At 43.5% G+C, this 19,694-nt stretch overlaps 1 protein-coding gene across 1 annotated transcript in view; it reads right to left on the reverse strand.

Moving 5' to 3' along the window:
• Window positions 1-19,694, reverse strand: part of PAK1 (p21 (RAC1) activated kinase 1) — a 120,367-nt gene that overhangs the window by 54,817 nt on the left and 45,856 nt on the right. The window contains 2 exon segments of the mRNA XM_078156934.1: window positions 8,863-9,010; window positions 15,920-16,020. Of these exon segments, the coding sequence (XP_078013060.1) occupies window positions 8,863-9,010; window positions 15,920-16,020 (249 nt within the window).

Raw genomic sequence — 19,694 nt, forward strand, 5'->3', positions numbered from 1 at the left:
AGAAACCTCCAAGAAGAGAAGAAAAGGACTTCCAGGAGCCTTGAATTGCCCCTTTACCACAAATATGCTCTAAGTTTGAACCTGCTTTCCCCTGAGCTTTGAATGTACTGATGGGAAAATGTTTCACAGATTTGTAGGGGGATGTTTCATCTTAATTGTTCCTACTCTACAACACCAAGTAAATACTCCTTTATAAATACTAAGTCTGTTTGGCTAATTTATATCAACTGACAACCTTAGAAAGGGGGACACACCATTGGGAACTCAACTCATGAGCTCTGTTGTTCAGCTGTTTTTCAGGTGTGTGTCTCTTCATGACCCTATTTGAAGTTTTCTTGGCAGAGATACTGGAGTGGTTTACCGTTTCTTTCTCCAGCTCATTTTACAGATGAGGAAACTCAGGCAAACAGGGTTAAATGACTTGCCCAGGGTCACACAGCTAGGAAGTGTCTGAGGCCAGATTTGAACTCAGGAAGATGAGTCTTCCTGATTCCAGGCCCAGCACTCTGTCCACTGTGTCACATTTAGCTGCTCACCTGAGCTTTAGATAGCATTCAACAAACAACTTCCCAACCTCTCAGGGATACCACCTGGAGTTCACGGTGTCCAGTTCTGGAAACCCAACCTGACAAAGTCTACAGAGGGTGGGAGAGTAAATACTGAGCCTGTTTCCATTAGGTAGGTGGTAAAAGTATTATATGCCCCTTTTTATAAATGAGAAGACAGTCTCAGAGAAGCAAAATGATTTGCCCAAAGTTATTAAGCTAGTGTAATGTCAGCCCCAGGATTCTACTTCAATTCTCTTGATTCTCACGTTCTTTCCAGTATACCAAACTGCCAAAGACTTCATGGTCCCAGAAGACTGTTTCCATCACACTCTAGCATATTTTGAAATGATCCATCTGAATCCTGGGAATATTAGACCTCAATGTCCCAGAAGTTTTTTTGGGGGGTCAAAAGAAAAATAACCTCAGAAGGAAAGACAGAGATAGAACAAGGACATGAGCTCCTGGCTCCCTCCCCAAGCCTTCCAAAATGAGTCATGACCCAGCCTCACAATCAATCTCTCCATGGCCATGTCTTCTCTTCCCCAGGGACAGAAGGGTTGAAGCTTACAAGCTTCATTATTCTAAGACTGGAACAGGGCCATTCATCATGTCCCATCCAATTACAGGCAAAGAACAATATTGCTCCTCTCCCCGAGGCTTTGAACCTTGGACAGCCCAGGACAGACCACTTCATCTTTTAATCAGATCAGTGTTTCAGTACTACCTCTGGCACTTACTAGCTCAGTCACCTGGGTCATTTTCCTTCTCTGAGTCTCAGTTTCCACACCTGCAAAATGGGGGTAACATTTGGATGTAGTAGAAATAACAGTAGATTTGGAGCTGGCTTTGAATCCTGGCTCTTGCTACCTGAATGACCTAGGAACAGTCAATTTCCCCAGTCATTTCTCTGAGCCTCAGTTGTTTCAACTATAAAAGAAAAAGGTTGGACCAATGTCCTTTCCTATCCCAATTCCTACGATTCTATGAAATTATACTGCCAACCTTCCTGATGTGAAGAAAGCACTTTGTAAGCTTAAAAGCACTATACAAATGTAAGGTATCATCATCATCATCATAGACCCTCTCCCAGGAAGAACTCATTATGGAGATTTATACCAAGATCATTAAGTGTAGGAGCAGGGCTGTGTAAGGTAAAGAACCTTAGACTAGTAGCCAGGGACAGCATGATGGATTATGGACACTGCGCTGCTCTCAGGGTCAGGAAGAACTAGGTTCCAACCCCACCTCCGACACTTACTAATTTTGTGACCAGAGGTAAGTCATTCAAACTTTCTGAGCCTCAGATTCCTCATCTGTAAAATGAAGGCGAATAATAGTTGGTTGTTGTGGTAACCAAATGAACTAATTTATGCAAAGTGCTTTAGCAAGCTATGAAATGCTATATTAATGTTGTTATGGGCCATGCTGTGCTAACCAGCCATGAGACTTTGGGCAAATCAGCTCCCTGAACCTCAATTTCCTAACTGGTAAAATAAGGACAAAAATCTTGCCTGACAAACTGATAGGGTCGTTCTGAGGATCCAGTCAATCACTCAGTCAAATGAGAAAAACAGATGGGAAAGCAATGAACAAATGTCAGGGATTCTTATTCCTACCAGGGGGTAGCAAGAACATGATGTAGCCAACAACAACAACAACAAAAAGCCCTGGACATTTAGGAATCAGAGAACCTGGATTTAAGACCTTATCCTGCAAAAACCACTCCCTTTCCGTAGTATAGAATCCTGACACTATGAACAGCTGTGAGTTATTTAGAGGATGAACAGCGGAGAGATGAGGCAGAAAGTCAGGATACCTGGGTCCTAATCTCAGCTGTACCATTTGCTCACTGATTTTGACTATGTCATCCTCTCTGGGCCTCAGTTTCCCCTTCTCTAAGATGAAGAGAGGGTTTAGACAAAAAAAAAAACCACCTCCAAAGTCCCTTCCTGTTCTAATCCTTTTATGATCAATTAATTAACATAAATCCCAGGCACAGAGGATTAGGGAAGAGATTCTTTGCACCCATGTGATTAGAAAGCAGGAAGTCTAGACTAAACATTTGACCAACTCTAGCACCTTCCTCATTCACAAGTTAAACCCACAGAGCCCCAACTCCTTTCATAAGAATAATCCAGTTCTAACCTCTTTCTTCCCACAATGAAGCAAGAATCCACAAAGCAGTGGAGTGCATCAATACGAAAGATAAGTCAGTCCATTATTTTTTCAAATTATAACCTTCTGTGGTCAACCGTAGCTCATGGAACACACTTCCGCATTTGCGTTCAGTACATAGACTACACGGCTCCCCCACTTCAGGACAATGCGCCAGCCCAGGGTTGTACTCTCCCTACTTTGATCAGCAGCCTCAGGGTAGAAAAAAAGCTGGTGCCCTCCCTGGAGCTCTTATATAAAGAGCCCTCCTCCTCCATACATCAACTGCTCATCTCCCGGATTATGGAACACCAGGATTGGCCACACATGTCATTGGTCATGGCTGAGGGGCCTTTTTAAGGAAACTCTGGGGGCATCTTCCAGGCAACAGGAGCTGGGGGTGGTTCCATCATCCCAGCTCTCACTTGCCAGCTGCCTGATCAAAACCAAGTCTCTTCCTCTCTCTCTCTCTGAGCCTCAGTTTCATTATCAACAAAACGGGGAGAATAACATTAGCACTAAGAATCTCCCAGGGTTGCTGTGAGGAAAGTGCTTTGTTAAACCTTCAAACTCTGTAGAAATATGAGTTGTCATTATCTTACCATCTGTGTATTTCTCTTTGACCTGGAGGACACTGAACCAGCCCAGCTCACCACAGGGGAATGTCATTAGGCATGGACTTCCCAATCACATTTATCAAAACACAGCCAGTTTGCTATAATATTTGTCCCCGCAGCAACAGCCCATTAGGGCTGTTTTTTTCCAGAGATGCTGGCATTTCAAAGGCACCTTACAGGGAATAAAACAAACTCTGCTGAGAAAGGAGGAGTCCCAAGGAGAAATTTAATGATCTCTGAAATCTCCCTGATGTAGGTCTTAGCATGGTGTTGAAGAAGAAACGTTAGAAGTGAGGACTAAGTTTAAGGTCCAATTTCTCCTTATGATCTGTATGATTTTGGACAATTCATTTAACGATTCTGTGCCTCAGTTTCCTCATCTGTCATATGGACAAGTATATGGTGATAACTGACCTGTCCAGCTCATTTGGAGTATCAAATTCCTTACTTGTATAAGATGCTTTATATAAGCTCCTTACATCAATCCATTATCTCCTCTGATCTCAATAGTCCTGGGAAATGGGATATTATTATTCCCAGTTTACAAATGAGGAAACTGAGACTCAGAGGGAACTGCCTGTGGTCAAACAGACAGTAAGGAGGAGAGCTGGGACTCAAATCCACATCTCGGAAATCCTAATTCAAGGCTCTTTCTACTACAATGCACTGTCCCCTCTACTCCCCCCTTCCCCCCAAAATAAAGTATTTGAAGGCATTTTGGAACATGCATAGAAGCTTCTACAACTGCAAGGTATCAGTACTGTCCATCTGCTTTCTCTCGTTAGCATACCTCCTCCTGCACCTCTGAGCACACACAAGAAACTTTGCTTATGTGTCACACTTATGGGGAAACCTGTTAGACCCTTCAGAATGCAGATTCAAGCTTTATTTAAAAGCAAATTGTTCCAGCTCTACAATTCTAACACTGGATCCTGCTAATACTAACTGACTGGGTAACCCGGGCCAAGTCACCCCAATTACTGATTCCTCACCTGTAAAATGAAGAGGTTAGACAGCACGATGTCTAAAATCTCTTTAACTCTATAAATGTCTCCAGTCACTGATGCCTCACTGAGTCATGGAGGTGTGACCCTGGATTCTCAAAAGCTAAGACAGAGAACCCCAGCTCTGCAAGCCTTGCCTACCAAGCCAAGAAGTCTTCAGCTACGGTCCTAGCAATAAAATGTGTGTCCATCATGCCAGGGCAAGCTTCAACCCAGGGAGGCTCATCACCAGAGTGCTGACCCCCAAGGGATGCCCTTGGCCACAGCAGTACACAAAGACCACCTAACAGCAACACGGGGTCTTAACCTGGGGTCCATGAACTTCTTTTCCTATTTCTTTATAACTGTATTTCAATAGAATTGATTTCCTTTGCAATCCTGTATTTTATTTTACACATTTAAAAGCACCACTCTAAGAAGGGATCCACAGGTTTAAAACTGCCAAAGGGGTCTGTGAAAAAAAGAAATAAAGAATAAGAACCCCTAGACTAAAAGTATGGATGTGCTACAATCTGCATCGGCGGCAGATGGACCCAGGATGACAAAATAGCACATCCTTAAAATAATGAGGATGTGCCAGAGGGACTAGAACCTAGACCTCCTGGGTAAGATGCTCTAGGGGCACCTCCAAACAATGAATAAGCATGTATTAATCACCCACAAGGTACCGGGTACTGTGTTAGAGAAAGAGATCAATATAGACAGATCTGGACAAATAGACATAAATACGTGTGTGTGACAAACAGGAGTTTATATGTGACACCTAGAGGAAATAACCTACAAGAGTTTACAGGGGAGATGGGGAGAAAATTTGGAACTCAAAATCTTGTGGAAGTGAATGTTAAAAACTAAGAATCAATTAATTAATTGATTGATTGGTTTTAAAGAAAAGTTTATGAAGGAGAGTGCTTTAGGAACATCATTTGGCAGCTGAGTGGAGAATGGACTGGAGAAGGAGGAAGAAGGGAAAATAAAGAGACTATTGCAACGGTCCAGGTGGAGGAATAAGAGACTGAATGAGGTGGTGGTCACATGAACAGAAAGAAAGGGATGAATGGGAGATGTTTCAGAGGGACGACCGACAAGGTTTGGCAAATGATGGCCTCTCCACCCTAGTCTTCCACAGGTTACTGCGCTTGCAACCTAAGTCTTCACTCATCCCGTTCTTTTTCCCCGTCTGCCTCGGAGGCTGAGGCAATCCCTCCCTCTTCTCTGTTAACAGCTAAGCCCTCCAACTGCCCCGGGTCTCTCCTCTTCCCACAAAGGGGCCTGGACCCATCGATCAAGCCCACTCCCTCTTCCCTACCATGGCTGGTAGGGTCCTTGCCTTCTGTGCTGTACCTGTTAGTTTGCAGGTCCTCTCCCCAGGCTGTGAGGCCCTCGAAGGCAGGGACTGTTCTGGCCTTTCTTTGTGTTCCTAGTGCTTAGCACAGTGCTTGGCACATAGTAGGCACTTAACAAAAGCTTGCTGACTCACCCGGGTCTCTCGATCCTTTTTAGAAAAGGCTTCCCTTGACTCTGCCGGCCACCTGTCTGGAGCTATCATTCTGTCTCTCTTCTCCCTGTGATTTCTATGAAGTCTCTATTTGGTGCACACTCTTTCTTGCCAGCTACTGACTCCTCAGACCTTTATCGTTTAGGCTTTTGGTCCGCTACCACTCAGCTGAAACATCCCCCTCCAAAATCACCAATGACTTCTCGATCACCAAATCTCATGGCTGCTCTCCCTTCTAATTCTCCTTGATGTCTCTTCAATATAGGAGACTGTACCTCTTCCTTCTAGGTGCCTGAAATTCTGTCCCTCCTCCTACCTGCCTCCTGACTTCCCTGGCTTCCTTCAGATCCCAGCTGAAATCCCACCTTCGAGAAGCCTTTCCCGCCCCTGTCAATGCTGACACTTTCCCTCCGCTGGTTATCTCCAAGTTACCCTGCATTTTTCTTGGATGTACATAGTTTTTTGTGTTGTCTTCCCGTTAGATTGTAAGCTCCTTGAGGGCAGGGACTGCCTTTTCCCACTTTTTGTACCCCCAGCACTTAGCACAGTGCCTGGCACATAGTAAGTGCTTGATAAATGTTTATTGACTGACTGCCTTAATTTTATTTATATCCCTATCACTTAGCACAGTGCCTAGCACATAATAAGCCCTTCATAAAAGCTTGTTGATTTAACTTGACTTCATCATCTCTCCTCCCTTTCCCTTCTATAACACTGTTCTCTCCCAGTTCCTTCCCTCTGTCTGGCCTCTACTTCTTGGCCTTCTTTCAATAATTTCTTCCTGGCTCCAAAGTACAGGTATCCCCTAAGGCTCTGTTCTCAGCCTTCTCCTGCTTTCTCTATTCTCTCTCCCTAGATAATCTATTATGTTCCCATGCCCTTAAGCTATTGTTCTTTATCTGTCCTTCTTTTCACATTCAGTTATCACCCCCTAGTTACCTACTGAACATCCCTCACCAAGATATCCTGTCAGCATCTCAAACCCAACATGCCCCAGGCAGAATTCTATATCTGTCCCTCTTCTCACCTTCTCAGTCTCTGTGGATGACAACACCATCCTCCCCATCCTCAGGTTTGAAAAGCCTAGAGCTAACTCAATGGTTCCCCTTCCTCACCCTCTACTTGTTCAATTAAGTCCTGCCAATTCAAGCTTAATTACATTTCTTGTATCTGTATCCTCCATTCTTCCCCAATGGCTACCATGCCACTGGGGGCATCCTTCTCCCATTGCCTTCTACTCCCATTGGCCACCTACCTCCGGCCCTGGGCTAGCCCAGAACCCATCCAGGATCCTCACCTCCCATCACCAGCAGAGGCCTCCTTCCCTCCTGACCTTCCTCCTTCTCCCTCCTACCTACCTATGCCTACCACAGCCCATGCTCAGATGGCATGGATTATATAGAGGTAATTAATTCTATTCCTTCTGACAAGATGGACGACCTGGACTAGACCTTACCAAGCCTTACAACCTTTCCTACCTTTGCACCCTGCAAATTATTGGCATCTGACCTCCTAATGTAATCTAAGGACCCCTGGACTTTGCCAGCTACCTCACTGCTATATTTTTAGGATTTCTGGGCCATCTTATCCTCCCCGAAGCTGAACTTTAAAAAAAAAAAATGTGTTCTCTCCTTCAATTAGAATGTAAGCTCCCTGAAGGCAGGAATTACTACCTTACTTTTTCTATTTATATCCCCAGCTTAGAGCATAGTGCTTGGCCTAGAGTAATCACTTTAAATAAATGTCTTTCCCCTTAATTCAGTATGGTTCAGACCCTTATCACCTCTAATTCTGATCCAATGGGATTTAAATGATCTCTCCCTGACTCTAGTCTCCCCCTTCTCCAAACCACCCTTCACACAACTTGTCAAAAAATCTTCAAAATCCTCAAAATGATTATACCCCTACTATATAAAGCAAAAGTTTTAAAAGTTCAGGGACACCCTGTTTCTTACAGCAAAGCTGTCAAACTCTAAGGTCTGCAAAACTCCTGGTGAAGCAGAACTATATTAAAATGTAATTGGGAAATAAAATTAAATAAAGTATATAAATAAAACTATAATATAACATGGATAATGTTAATTTGTGGTCTTCTAGTCAATATGTGGACAATAGGGATCTGTTTCTATTTAAGTATGACACCACTGTCATATATATATATATATATATATATATATATATATATATATATATATGTGTGTGTGTCTGTATATATATAGAGAGAGAGAAAAACACATACATATACACATACAAAATAATATTATATAAGTTATATATAATACATATATTAAACATGAGTGTGGGTATATGTATGTGTGTAGATATATAGATACAGGATAAAACACATTTTTCCTAGCATCTAAAATTCTCCACCACGTAGAAAGTCCAACGTCCTTTTCCAGGCTTATTACACTCTATGTTCCTTTCCAACTGGACAGCTCACTGTCCCTGTCCCCTGCCCTCCCCCACCTCCATGCATTTGAGCCGGCTGCACCCTTTGTCTGGAGTGCCTTCTCTGGACATCTTGACAAACTGTCACAGCCCAGCTCAGGGGCCAGCACCCTCAGGAACTCTTCTCTAAGGGAACGTATGGAAAGCAATCCCTCTCACCTTTTTACAATGACTTCCTTAAAGGCTATCATATTCCATCTTGGATCATATTCATTTATAGACAAGTCTCATTCCCTCCATTAGACTGTAAGATCCTTGAGGGCAGGGACTGTGTCAGTTTTCACCTTTACTACCTCTACCACTTTGTATATAATAGGCACCTGAATAAATTACTGCTGAAATGAATTTAATTTGGATGCCATCTTATCTGTGTTTTCACCACCTCTTGGTGCTCTGGGCAACTCTCGAAGACTAGAAATTCCAGAGAAAGTGCCAACCTGCACTGGTGGAGAGAGTTTCATCATCTGAGAATTGCCTATAGCAATGAGAAGTGCAGGTCCACTCCCCACCCCTGTCCTGTATGCACCCAATTCAGCTCTTAATACAGTGATGAGCAGGAAATAAGCAGTAAATACTGGCACGCACAAACCTACCTGTAAAACTCATATACTTTTGGCTGTTGGAAGTTTTCTTGGAGTTGTAGAATTCCAACACGTCGAGCACAGCCTGAGGGTTTTTCTTCTGCTCAGATTTGGTGATGTTGGACGTCTGCAACAGGCGAGCCCACTGTTCTGGCATCCCCTAAAAGAGAGGTTGGCAGGATTGGCTGATTCATTTTAACTGTACCTTTCTGTTACACAGGAAGGAGAAGGAATTCATTGGTAAGTGGCAGCAGTGGGCTTGGTTTGTTTTTTTTTTTTAAAGAACAGCAATAAAACTTTTTTTTTAAAAGAGAGAGTGAAAGGCTGTCAGAGTTATCATAGCCACTAGTATATTTTTCAAGCCATCTTCTTCCCTCCCTAGAAGAAGGGTGACCAGATGGGAGGGGACCAAAGACAATGCTGAATGCTTAGCCTAGAGAAAGTGAGATAGATCCCTCCAAGTATTTTATGGGCTGACACGTGGAAACTGGATTTGACCGATTTGCCTGAGGAGAAAAGGCCTAGGTGGACGTTACCAGGAGCAAAGATGTATGCTTGGTTAACACTTATTAGCTATGTGACTCTGGGCAAGTCACTTAACCCCAACTGCCTCACCAAAAAAAAAAAAGAGTATGCTTGATAGAAGGAAAAACTTTCTAACAATCAGTGCTGTCCCGCAATGGAATAACGTACACCAGGACAGGACCAAATTTCCCTCCAAAACTACCTCCAATTTGCCTTGTATAACGATAGTTATTTGCATGTTGTTTCCCTAGCTATAATGTATGAACCTTGCGGGCAGAGACTGTCTTTACTTTTCTCTCACTCCCCAGTGCTTTAGATAGTGCCTGGCACACAGTAAGAACTCAATAAATGCTTGTTGATTTATTGGACTTGAGTTAGAAAAATATGGTTCAAGTCCTGGGTCTGACACTTACTAGCTGTGGACAAGTCACTTCACTTTGCCAGGTCTTAGCTGCCTCATTTGTGTAACAACAGTAGCTAACATTTTTATACAGCACTGTGCCAAGCACTTTACAATTATTATCTCATTTGATCCTCATAACAACCCTGGGAAATAGGTGCTATTATCATTCCCATTTTACAGATGAGGAAACTGAGGCAGACAGAGGTTAAGTGACTTGCCCAGGGTCACACGACTAGTAAGTAGATTTGAACTCAAGTCTTCTTGACTCCTGAGCAGTGTTCTGTGCACTAAGGTACCACCTAGCTAAGCACTACCCATTCTACCTAACTTACCAAAATCATCATACCTGTCAAAAATAGGATGAGGAGTTTAGTGAACCTTAAAGGACTTGAGAAAAATGCATATAATGGAAAGAGCATTGGACTTCAGAGGACCTGGGTTCAAATCCCAGCTCTGGACCTTACTACTTTATGTGACCCTGGACAAGGCATATGATGTTTCTGGGTCCTCAGTTTCCTAATTAGTAAAACGAAGGAGCTGGACAAGATGATTTCTAGAGTTCCTTCCAAGCTCTGAACTGATGACCCTGTAAGCCATCCTCACCTAGGCACTGAGTTCATTCTCTGCCTAGAAATGTTAGAATACGACCATTTCTGGGAGATGTAGAAAGAGCTGCTGCTCAGGCACACACTATGACTGAGGACCCCTGTGAGGCCCCTTCCAACTCTGACATTCGAGGGCTCCAGGCTCCCACAACTCCTGGTGTATGGCTCTGGGTCCTGCTGGGTCTAGCTCAGGTATTTTCTTCACTTTAGGGCCGACAGTCCCTTGAGACATAAGGTCCATTGCTGCTACTGTTTGGTCATTTCAGTCATGTCTAACTCTTTGTGACCCCATTTTGGGGATTTCTTGTTAAGGATAGTAGAGTGGGTTTGCTATTTCCTTCTCCAGCTCATTTTACAGGTGAGCAAACTGAGGCAAACAGGATTAAGTGACTTGCCTGGGGTCACACAGCCAGCAAGTATCTGAGGCCAGATTTGAACTCATGAATATGTATCTTCCTGATTCCAAGCCCAATGTTCTAACCCCTGTGCAACCCGGCTGCCCTAAGGGACCCAGAGGAAGCCACAATTACCTCTCCAGCCTAAGATCCGGCCATATCCAGAATTATCCAACGTCATCTCACATGCCTCCCAACATGCATTCTACCCTGATCATCAAAACTGATCACCCCCCCCGTACACACACACAACACACACACACACACACACACACACAGAGCCCAAACCCTGGTCCTTAGTTCACATAATTGCCCTTTCCCCATCCCTGGAATTTCTGACAGTAGGTCAGCCCTACCCTTTGAAGCCAACTTCAATGAAACCGTTCCTTTTCCACTCAGCTCTCTCTCTGACCATTACAATCCACGTCCTTCTTTCCAGAGTCTGAGCTCCTGCTGCATTTAGAAGCTGGACCTCCCTTAATTATTGCCTTGAATCTACAATATGAAAGGCAATTCTGCGGAAAGCAAAGACCACTGAGGCATGGAATCAAAAGGTCTGAGTTTCATATCTCCACTGATCATTGATAAGAACATGCTCTGTAAATTATTAAAATATGAGCTAACTTTCTGTTGTTGTTTTGGTGAATCTGATTCCCTGGTTACAGGAGGGTGAGCCAAAAACCTCTCTATGCTTCAATTCTGGTTATTGAAAGCATTTCTACTTCATTCATGGAGGGACCATCCCTGAATCAGTCTCTGAGTTCGATGAGACCTCAAGAGGGATCATCTTGAGTACAGGCATGCACACGCACACACACATACACACAACCCCTTCTTTTTTTGCTGTTGAGTCATGTCCAACTCTTCATGACCCCTTTTTGGGGTTTTCTTGGTAAAAAGACACTGGACTGATTTGCCATTTCCTTCTTTAGTTCATTTTACAGATGAAGAAACTGAGGCCAACATGGCTAAGTGGCTTACCCAGGGTCACACAGCTAAGAAGTGTCTGAGGCTGGGATCTGAAGCCTAGAAGATAAGCCTTCTTGATTCCAAGCCCAGTGCCCTACTGAGCTGTCCCAAAGCCCTCTCTAACTAAAGTAAGAATACCTCCTCTAAAACCAATTGGCAAAATGTTGTAAAGGAAGAAACTGAGGCACACCTCAAATTCCACAAGACAACAGAGAGTGTGCATCCTTCCATTAAATCCCTAATAAGTCCTGTGCCTAGCACAGAGTAGGTACTTGATAAATGCTCTCTTGGTCTCTCTCCCTCTCCTCTTTCTATTTAAAGGCATCCAATAAAAGGAAGCCTGCTGTACTTTTATAAAGAAAGGTTTTTTCTGGGCTCAAGGCCAAAACTGGCCATAAGGAACCTTGTACCCATTGCTCCTATTTCTGTCCTCTGAGGCCAGGCAGAACACATGTCTAATCAGTCTTCCACATGACAGTCCTAAAAATACTTGAAGATGGCAACTCTGCCTCTACCTTTTTCTTTGTTCACTGAGCAGCTCAGCTCAGTTTGATAGAAAAGAATGTTGAACTGGAAGTCACGAAAGCTAGCTTGCAGTTCTGGTTCTAATCATTCATTTGCTGAGCTACCTTCGATGAATCACTTGCCCTCTCTGATGCTCGTTTCCATATCTATAAAATGAGGGCACTATAATAATTATTATTATTATTATTATTATTATTATTATTATTATTATTATTCTTCTTTTCTTCTTCTTCTTCTTCTTCTTCTTCTCTTCTTCTTCTTCTTCTTCTTCTTCTTCTTCTTCTTCTTCTTCTTCTTCTCCTTCTTCCTTCTCCTTCTCCTTCTCTTCTGTCAATTGTGACTCACCCAGTGTCACACAGATAGTAAGTGTCTTAGGTCACATTTGAACTCAGGTCTTCCTGACTCCAGGGCCAGGGCTCTATTCCCTGCACTACCCAGCTGCCATATAATAAATTTTTTCTAAAGCCTCTTACACATTCATTCAGTGCTCCAATGACTTTCGAAGCTCTCACATTCTGCTTTTCACAGCACTTTCAAGCCCTGTCACTCTCATCAACATCTCTATTTCCTCCCTACTGGAAAATGGGACTCTGTGGGGCAGCTAGGTGGCGAAGTACACAGAGCACCAGCCCCTGGAGTCAGGAGGACCTGAGTTCAAATCCGGCCTCAGACACATAACACTCACTAACTGTGTGACTGTGGGCAAGTCACTTAATCCCAATTGCCTCAACAAAAAAAAAAACCAAAAACATGAAAATGGGATTCTGCCCCAACAGGCCAGCTTTCACTTTACCTTGCTTCATTCCAGGTCTCCTGGCCAAGCCATCAGGCATGCCTATTCAGCCTCTTTCTACCTCCCCTTTCTGGGATGTCTTCTCCCATTAGAATGAAAGCTCCTTGAGCACAGGAACTGCCTAGAATGCTTTTATTTGTCCCCCCAGCATCTGGTATATAGTAAGTGCTTAATAAATGCTTCTCTCTCTCTCTCTCTCTCTCTCTCTTCTCAGGTCTCTTTCAGCTCTGATATTTTAAATCCCTTTCAGGCAGCTAGATGGCTCAACGGATAGAGCGCTGGGCCTGGAATCAAGAAGACCTGAGTTCAAATCCAGCCTCAGACACTTAGTAGCTCTGTGACCCTGGGCAAGTCACTTCACCTCTGTTTATCTTAATCCACTGGAGAAGGAAACGGCAAACCACTCCAGTGTCTTTGTCAAGAAAACCCCATGGACAGTATTGGCGTGCTATGGTATGTAGGGTCACAAAGAGTCAGACGTGACTGAATGATATGAAGCGTCCTCTCTCTCAACTCTGATGTTCTGTTTTCCCATTTCTAGGGCCACAGATCTAGAATACCTCAAAGGTCATCCCATCCGATCCTTAGGCCTACAAAGATTAAATCACTTGCCCAAAATCACATCAGCGGCCAAGCTAGGATTCAAAGCCAAAATTCTGGGCCCTTTCCACTGCACCCCACTTCCAGCTCTGATTTCATGAGTCTACACTCACTCCTGACTTCACAGTGCCCATTCTGAACAAAAGCTATGACTCTTGGGGTTCCCCGTATAGACACAGGAGACAGCGCTGAAGGCGTCACGACCCCTCCCTCCCTACTGTTCATCGTTTAGAAATGGCTTTTCACACTAAACCCCCTAAATGAGGTTGTAGAAATTTGCCTCCTTCTGCCAAAAGCTGATGCTTAAAAAAAAAAAATTTAACTGAGGATCCCAGTGGAAGAAACCCCCTTTAACCTAAGTTGAGCTGAATCCCAGTTCCCCATCAGGAAATGTTGGTGACGGTGCTTTGATAGAAGGTAGATACCCCTCCTGTACACACACGCACGCACATACACACAGGCACACACCACATCCAGTGCCTGGGCTCATGTAATTATCCTTTCCCCATCTCTGGAATGTCTGACCATCACAGTGAAAACATGGCAGTTACTGATCATCCACCGGGGAGAAGTGGCCAGTTGGCCTTCAGGAAGTCCACGGAGCCTCAGAAAGGGCCATTTTTACTCACTTTGGTCCCCATGGTTCAGAAGAAAGAACCCTTTATTGAGAATCAGGAAACCTTGTTTCAAATCCTGGTTCTATTACTGATTGCCCGTGTGACCTTACCTATACCCCCTGTGAGCCTCAGTCTCCCCCCCTATAAAGTGAAGGGGTTGGATTGGATGACCTCTGAGGTCCTTTTCCAGATCTAAATCTAAGAGCTTGGGAACCTAGTTCTCCTGCCACATACCCCTAACATAGAGGATTCTGGCATCCACTGTACCAGAAGATTCATATCGGTACTAGCTGGCATCATTATTGTTGTGGTTGTTACTATTGTAAGTGTTAGCTATCTAATATTATTATCATTGTTGTTATTCTAGACCTGCAATTTCTCCAACATAGGGGAACTCCCATTATTAAGAAACTAATGCACATTGGCAACTCTTCTATCCTGTATGTGGCCTTTTACATATGTGTGTGTGTACACACACACACACACACACACACACCCGCGTGCGCACGCGTCTACCTGTCTCCTCCTTCAGATTATAAGGTCCTTGAGGGCAAATACTACCTGTTGCCTCTTTTTGTATTCCTAGTACTTAACACAGTTCTTGGAACATAGTAAATGTTTAATGATTGATGGATGTTATAATGTTTAGTCTTAGAAAGTTCCTAAGAGGAAAAGCAGTTTGTCCAGCATCACCAAGCTAATCCGTGCCAGAGGCAAGACTTGAACCCAGGTCTTCCTAATCCAAACCCAAGCTTGTATACAGTGGAACAAGTTGCTTCTTATGTACATGGTGCTTTATGTTTACAAAAAAAAAAATAATAATAATAGCGATTATTATCATATTTACGTAGCACCTACTATGTGTCAGGCACCTACAAATATCTCATTCAATTCTCACCACAATCCTGGAAGGCAGGTACTATTATGAGTCACGTTTCACAGACGAGGCAAACAGAGTTTATAACATACTTTCATACCCCCCTCATGTCATGGAAATCTCAAAACAGTCCAAAGGGAGAGGTATATCAAGACATAAGAAAACGGAACACAGACGAGTAAGATGACTTGTTTAATGCCGTGGCAGAACTGGGACTCCAACCTGGGTTTTCTGACCCCAAATCCAACGCTCTTTCCGCCGTACCACAGGTCCATGATTTTTCTCAGCTCCACATCTCTCCGCTATAGATCAGTTCTATTGTGATCTCAGGCAGTTGGTTCTTTTTTGGAGGTGGGAGGAAAGTAAGGGAGGTGTCACCTCAAGAGCGGCAGCTAGTAACAGAATCACAGAGTCTCTGACTTGGAAGAGACCTCAGAGTCAGAGGCTGTCTAGAAAACTCCCCAAGATGGGAGGACTCATGAGCCCAGGGCAGCCCATTTTACTTCTGTGCCATGTAAGTGTTAATGAGCTTTCCTGCTTAGATTAGCCCTAAATCTGCCTCTCTACATTTCTACCGGTTATTCCTTGTTCTGCCTCCTGGGGCTGAGCAGAGCAAATTGAAGCCTTCTTCCACATGAGAAATTGGGCTACGAGGTAAAGACACTGGGTAGGGGCCAATACCCAACATGCATACAGAAGAGGTGGGTTTACACAAGGACAAAGCAGAAAAGGGGACTTAGGGTCCCTCCTTGGGACTCACCGTGAACTCTCCAGTAACAGCATCAAATCCAACGTGAATCGTGTGTTCAAAATCAGAAGGAAGTGAAATCTCGGGCCGTTCCTTCTCCTTCTTTTTATTGGCTGCAAGAGGAAAAGGAGAAAGGTAATGAACGATATTGACATTATCAAGTGAGCCAATGTTTATAATACATACCACAAAGATGAATCAGATGCAATCCCTGCCCTCAGGCAACTTCTAGTCTAGTAGAGGAGTAAGACATAGAGACATATAATGGATATGATGGACATGGAATAAGAAAGTTCAGGTTGAAAGGTTCTGCTGCTAACTACCTGCATTATCTTGGACACGTCCCTTCACTATTCTAGGCCTCAGTTTCCTCCTCTGACAGATAAGGAGTATGGGAGAGATGACTTTCCACATCTAATCATTTGAATTACAATACAAGGTGAAATGTGACAAGCTCAGTAAGAGAGGGAGAATGTAGTACTATGAGTATAGAGAAAAGAGACGTCATTTCCAACTTAGGTGAGAGAAATCAAGGAAGACTTCCTGAAGGAGGTAACAAGATTTTAGGAGCTGGTAAGATTTGGGATAATGGATGTAGATGGGGGAAGGGAGACATTCTGGGCATAGAGAATAATGTAAGAGCAAAGACACAGGGATCAAAAAGGAAACACAGAGAGTAAAGACACAGAGGCCAGAAAACAGGGGCTACATTCAAAGAAGGGCTAGGAGACCCATTGCCTGGAGAGGTAGCACTGAATGACAAGATGAGGAAAAAAGGTAAGAGCCAGATTTGGGGGACTTTGAATACCAAGACCATAGATTTACAGCTGTAAAGGACTATTCAGAGGTTATAGGATCTAACCCATTCATTTTACAGATGAGGAAACTGAGGCCCAAAGAGTCCAGTGACTAGCCCATGGTCACACAGTTATTAAGAGGCAGAGCCCAAGCTAAAAGCACTGTTCTCTGACTCCAAAGCCACTGTTTGTACCACGCCGAGCAGGAGTTTAGATTTCCTGCTCCCTGAAAACTGAGTAATCAAAGACATGTTTTGGGGAAGAAAGAAAAAAAGAAGTGCACCTACCACGTGCAAGGCCCTGTGTAAAGTGCTTTACAATTATTATCTGATTTGACCCTACCTCACATCACCCTTGGGAAGTAGGTGATATTACTATCCCCATTTTACAGATGAGGAAACTGAGGCAGACAAAGGCTAACCTTAGCTTAAACCAGTTAGTAGATCCAGGAAACAAACTCATGTCCTTTGACTTCAAATCCAATGTTCTTTCTGCAACACCCTACTGCTTTTGGATCTGGTCGTCTTGGGGAAGGACATAATAAAACAGCTGAACAATCACAGTTGTGGATAGTGGCAAAGAGTTCTCTTCTCTCTAGGTCTGTTTTTCATTGGTTAAAGACCTAGATTGGGAACTTTGAGTTGGACCCTTTGTGTAAGTACTGGTCAGAGATGGGAAGAAGGGCGAGGAGAAGATCTTCATCTGGGGTTCATTAACTCATTAATTTTTTGGTATTTTGTAGTTTAATATCATCAGTTCCCTTTGTCATCTTCAGTATCTTAATTTATGCATTTCAAAACCTTATTTTGAGAATTGGGCACCTGGTAGCCTAGTGGGTAGAACACTGGGCCTGGAATCAGAAGACCCAAATTCAAATCCAGCCTCGCTTGCTAGCTCTGTGACTCTGGGCAAGTCACTTAACTTGTCTGCCTCCGTTTCCTCAATTGTAAAATGGGGATAATAATAGCCCCTACTTCCCAGAGTTGTTTTGAGGCTCAAATGAGATATACTTGTAACATGCTTAACACCGTGCCTGGCACATAGCAGGTGTTATATAAATGCTAGCTATCATTATTATTATTATTATTATTATTATTATTATTAAGTCCCTCCCCTCCCATCCCCAGGCCTCAGATCCTCCTGTATAAAATAGAGGCTTTGGACTAGAATGGCTTCTAAGGTCCCTTCTAACTCCAAATCCTCTGGTTATATACTGTGGGGAATGCCAGACCTTCTTCCTAGCCTGTTTCCTGGGCCCAGGCCCAAGGCCCTTCTCATCTCTGGCCCGTGGGACGCAGGAAGGGCCAGGGACATGCAACTGATGTCATTTGTCCTAGTCACACTGCGGGATCCTGGCAGCCACTCGTCCCCCTGAGTTCTCTTTTCTCTAAGCAGCAAGAGAGATTCTCAGAGCAGAAAGAGAAAAATGAAAGGAATATCATCCCATCCCCAAAATGAACAACCTGCCTTTCTAAAGGCAACGGTCACTAATTAATTAATGTGATTAACGTGTAAACACTCATCATCTACACGCTGGAAAGTTAGGCCGCAAAGACAGACACCGAGAGGGGAAGCATGACATCCAATATTTTGTCACAGTATCTGCTGAGGAGAAATAATTAGCTTTGATCCTCTTGGCTGATTTTTTAAAGAGCAAGGTGGAGTGGTGGATACGTGGCAGACCTTGGAATCAGGAAGTCCCACCCCTGACACATACTGGCTGGGTGACCTAGGCAGGGAGAATCACCTAACTGCTCTCTGCCTCAGTTTCCTCTTCTGTAAAACAAGGGGGTTGGACTTGACCGTCTCTAAAGTCCTTTACATTTCTAATTTTAAAAAAAGACCCAAGTCCTGAGCATGACACATACTGACTGCTGGGTGACCTGGAGCACACTCTAAGGCCGAAAAATTGTGGAAAGTATCCATCAACATTGGCAGAAGGCCTTTCCTCATCAGGAACTCCCTAGACCAGTGATGCCCCATGTCCACTCCAAAACAAAAGGAAAGAGACACCTGGTGGAATTTGTGAACTGTAGGTGTCATCGACAACCTGCTGATTCTCTTTGCTCCTTTTCACCGACTTCCACTTACATGGCACCTTCCGGTTGGCGAAACACTTTACATCCACCATCACATGTGATTCTCCCAATGACCCTGTGTGCGGGTGGGGTGGGGGGAGTAATGTTGTTGTTGTCGAGTCGTTTCAGTCATGTCTGACTCTCCATGACCCCAGTTAGGGGTTTTCTGGGCAAATATACTGAAGCAGTTTTGCCATTTCCTTCTCTTTCTCTCTCTCATAATATATATACATATATTTAAAAAATCACAAATATATACATGTACACATATACACACATATATGCACACACACACACACACACACACACACACACACACACACACACAGAGTATATCATTATCCAATTTTACAAATGAGGAAACTAAGGTCCGAACAGCAGATGTGCACGGCCACAGAGCTATGTGGCAGGGCTAAAGGCTTCCACTATCTTGGCTGACCTCCTCCAGACACTATAGAGCAGAGGTGTCAAATATCACAACACTGCCTAGAGCTGTCCTAACTGGATTAAAATGTAATTGGGAAATGTTTAACAAAATAAATAAAAATAATATTCCATTTAAAAAACTACATCCATAAACGGCCCACAAGGATCCATATGTACAGATTGGTGGCCCCTGTTTCTATTTGAGTTTGATACCACTGGTCTACAGTTTATTTATGTTGCCTCATCTGTAAAATGGGAATAATAACACCTTCCTCACAGGGATATTATGAGGCTCAAATGAGATCAATATAGAAAGTACTACTATGCAGACCTAAAAGGACCTACATAAATGCTAGCTATTATTAATGTCTCTCCTAAAATGAGGTGACCAGAATGGAACCCAATATTCTAAACGTTATACAAGAAGAACTATCACCTACTTACTTCTAGACACTAGGATTCTTTTAAGGCCACCTTAATGACAGA

Source organism: Phascolarctos cinereus, unplaced genomic scaffold, assembly GCF_003287225.1.
Source record: "Phascolarctos cinereus isolate Bilbo 61053 unplaced genomic scaffold, phaCin_HiC Scaffold_726;HRSCAF=1367, whole genome shotgun sequence".
NCBI lineage: Eukaryota > Metazoa > Chordata > Mammalia > Diprotodontia > Phascolarctidae > Phascolarctos > Phascolarctos cinereus.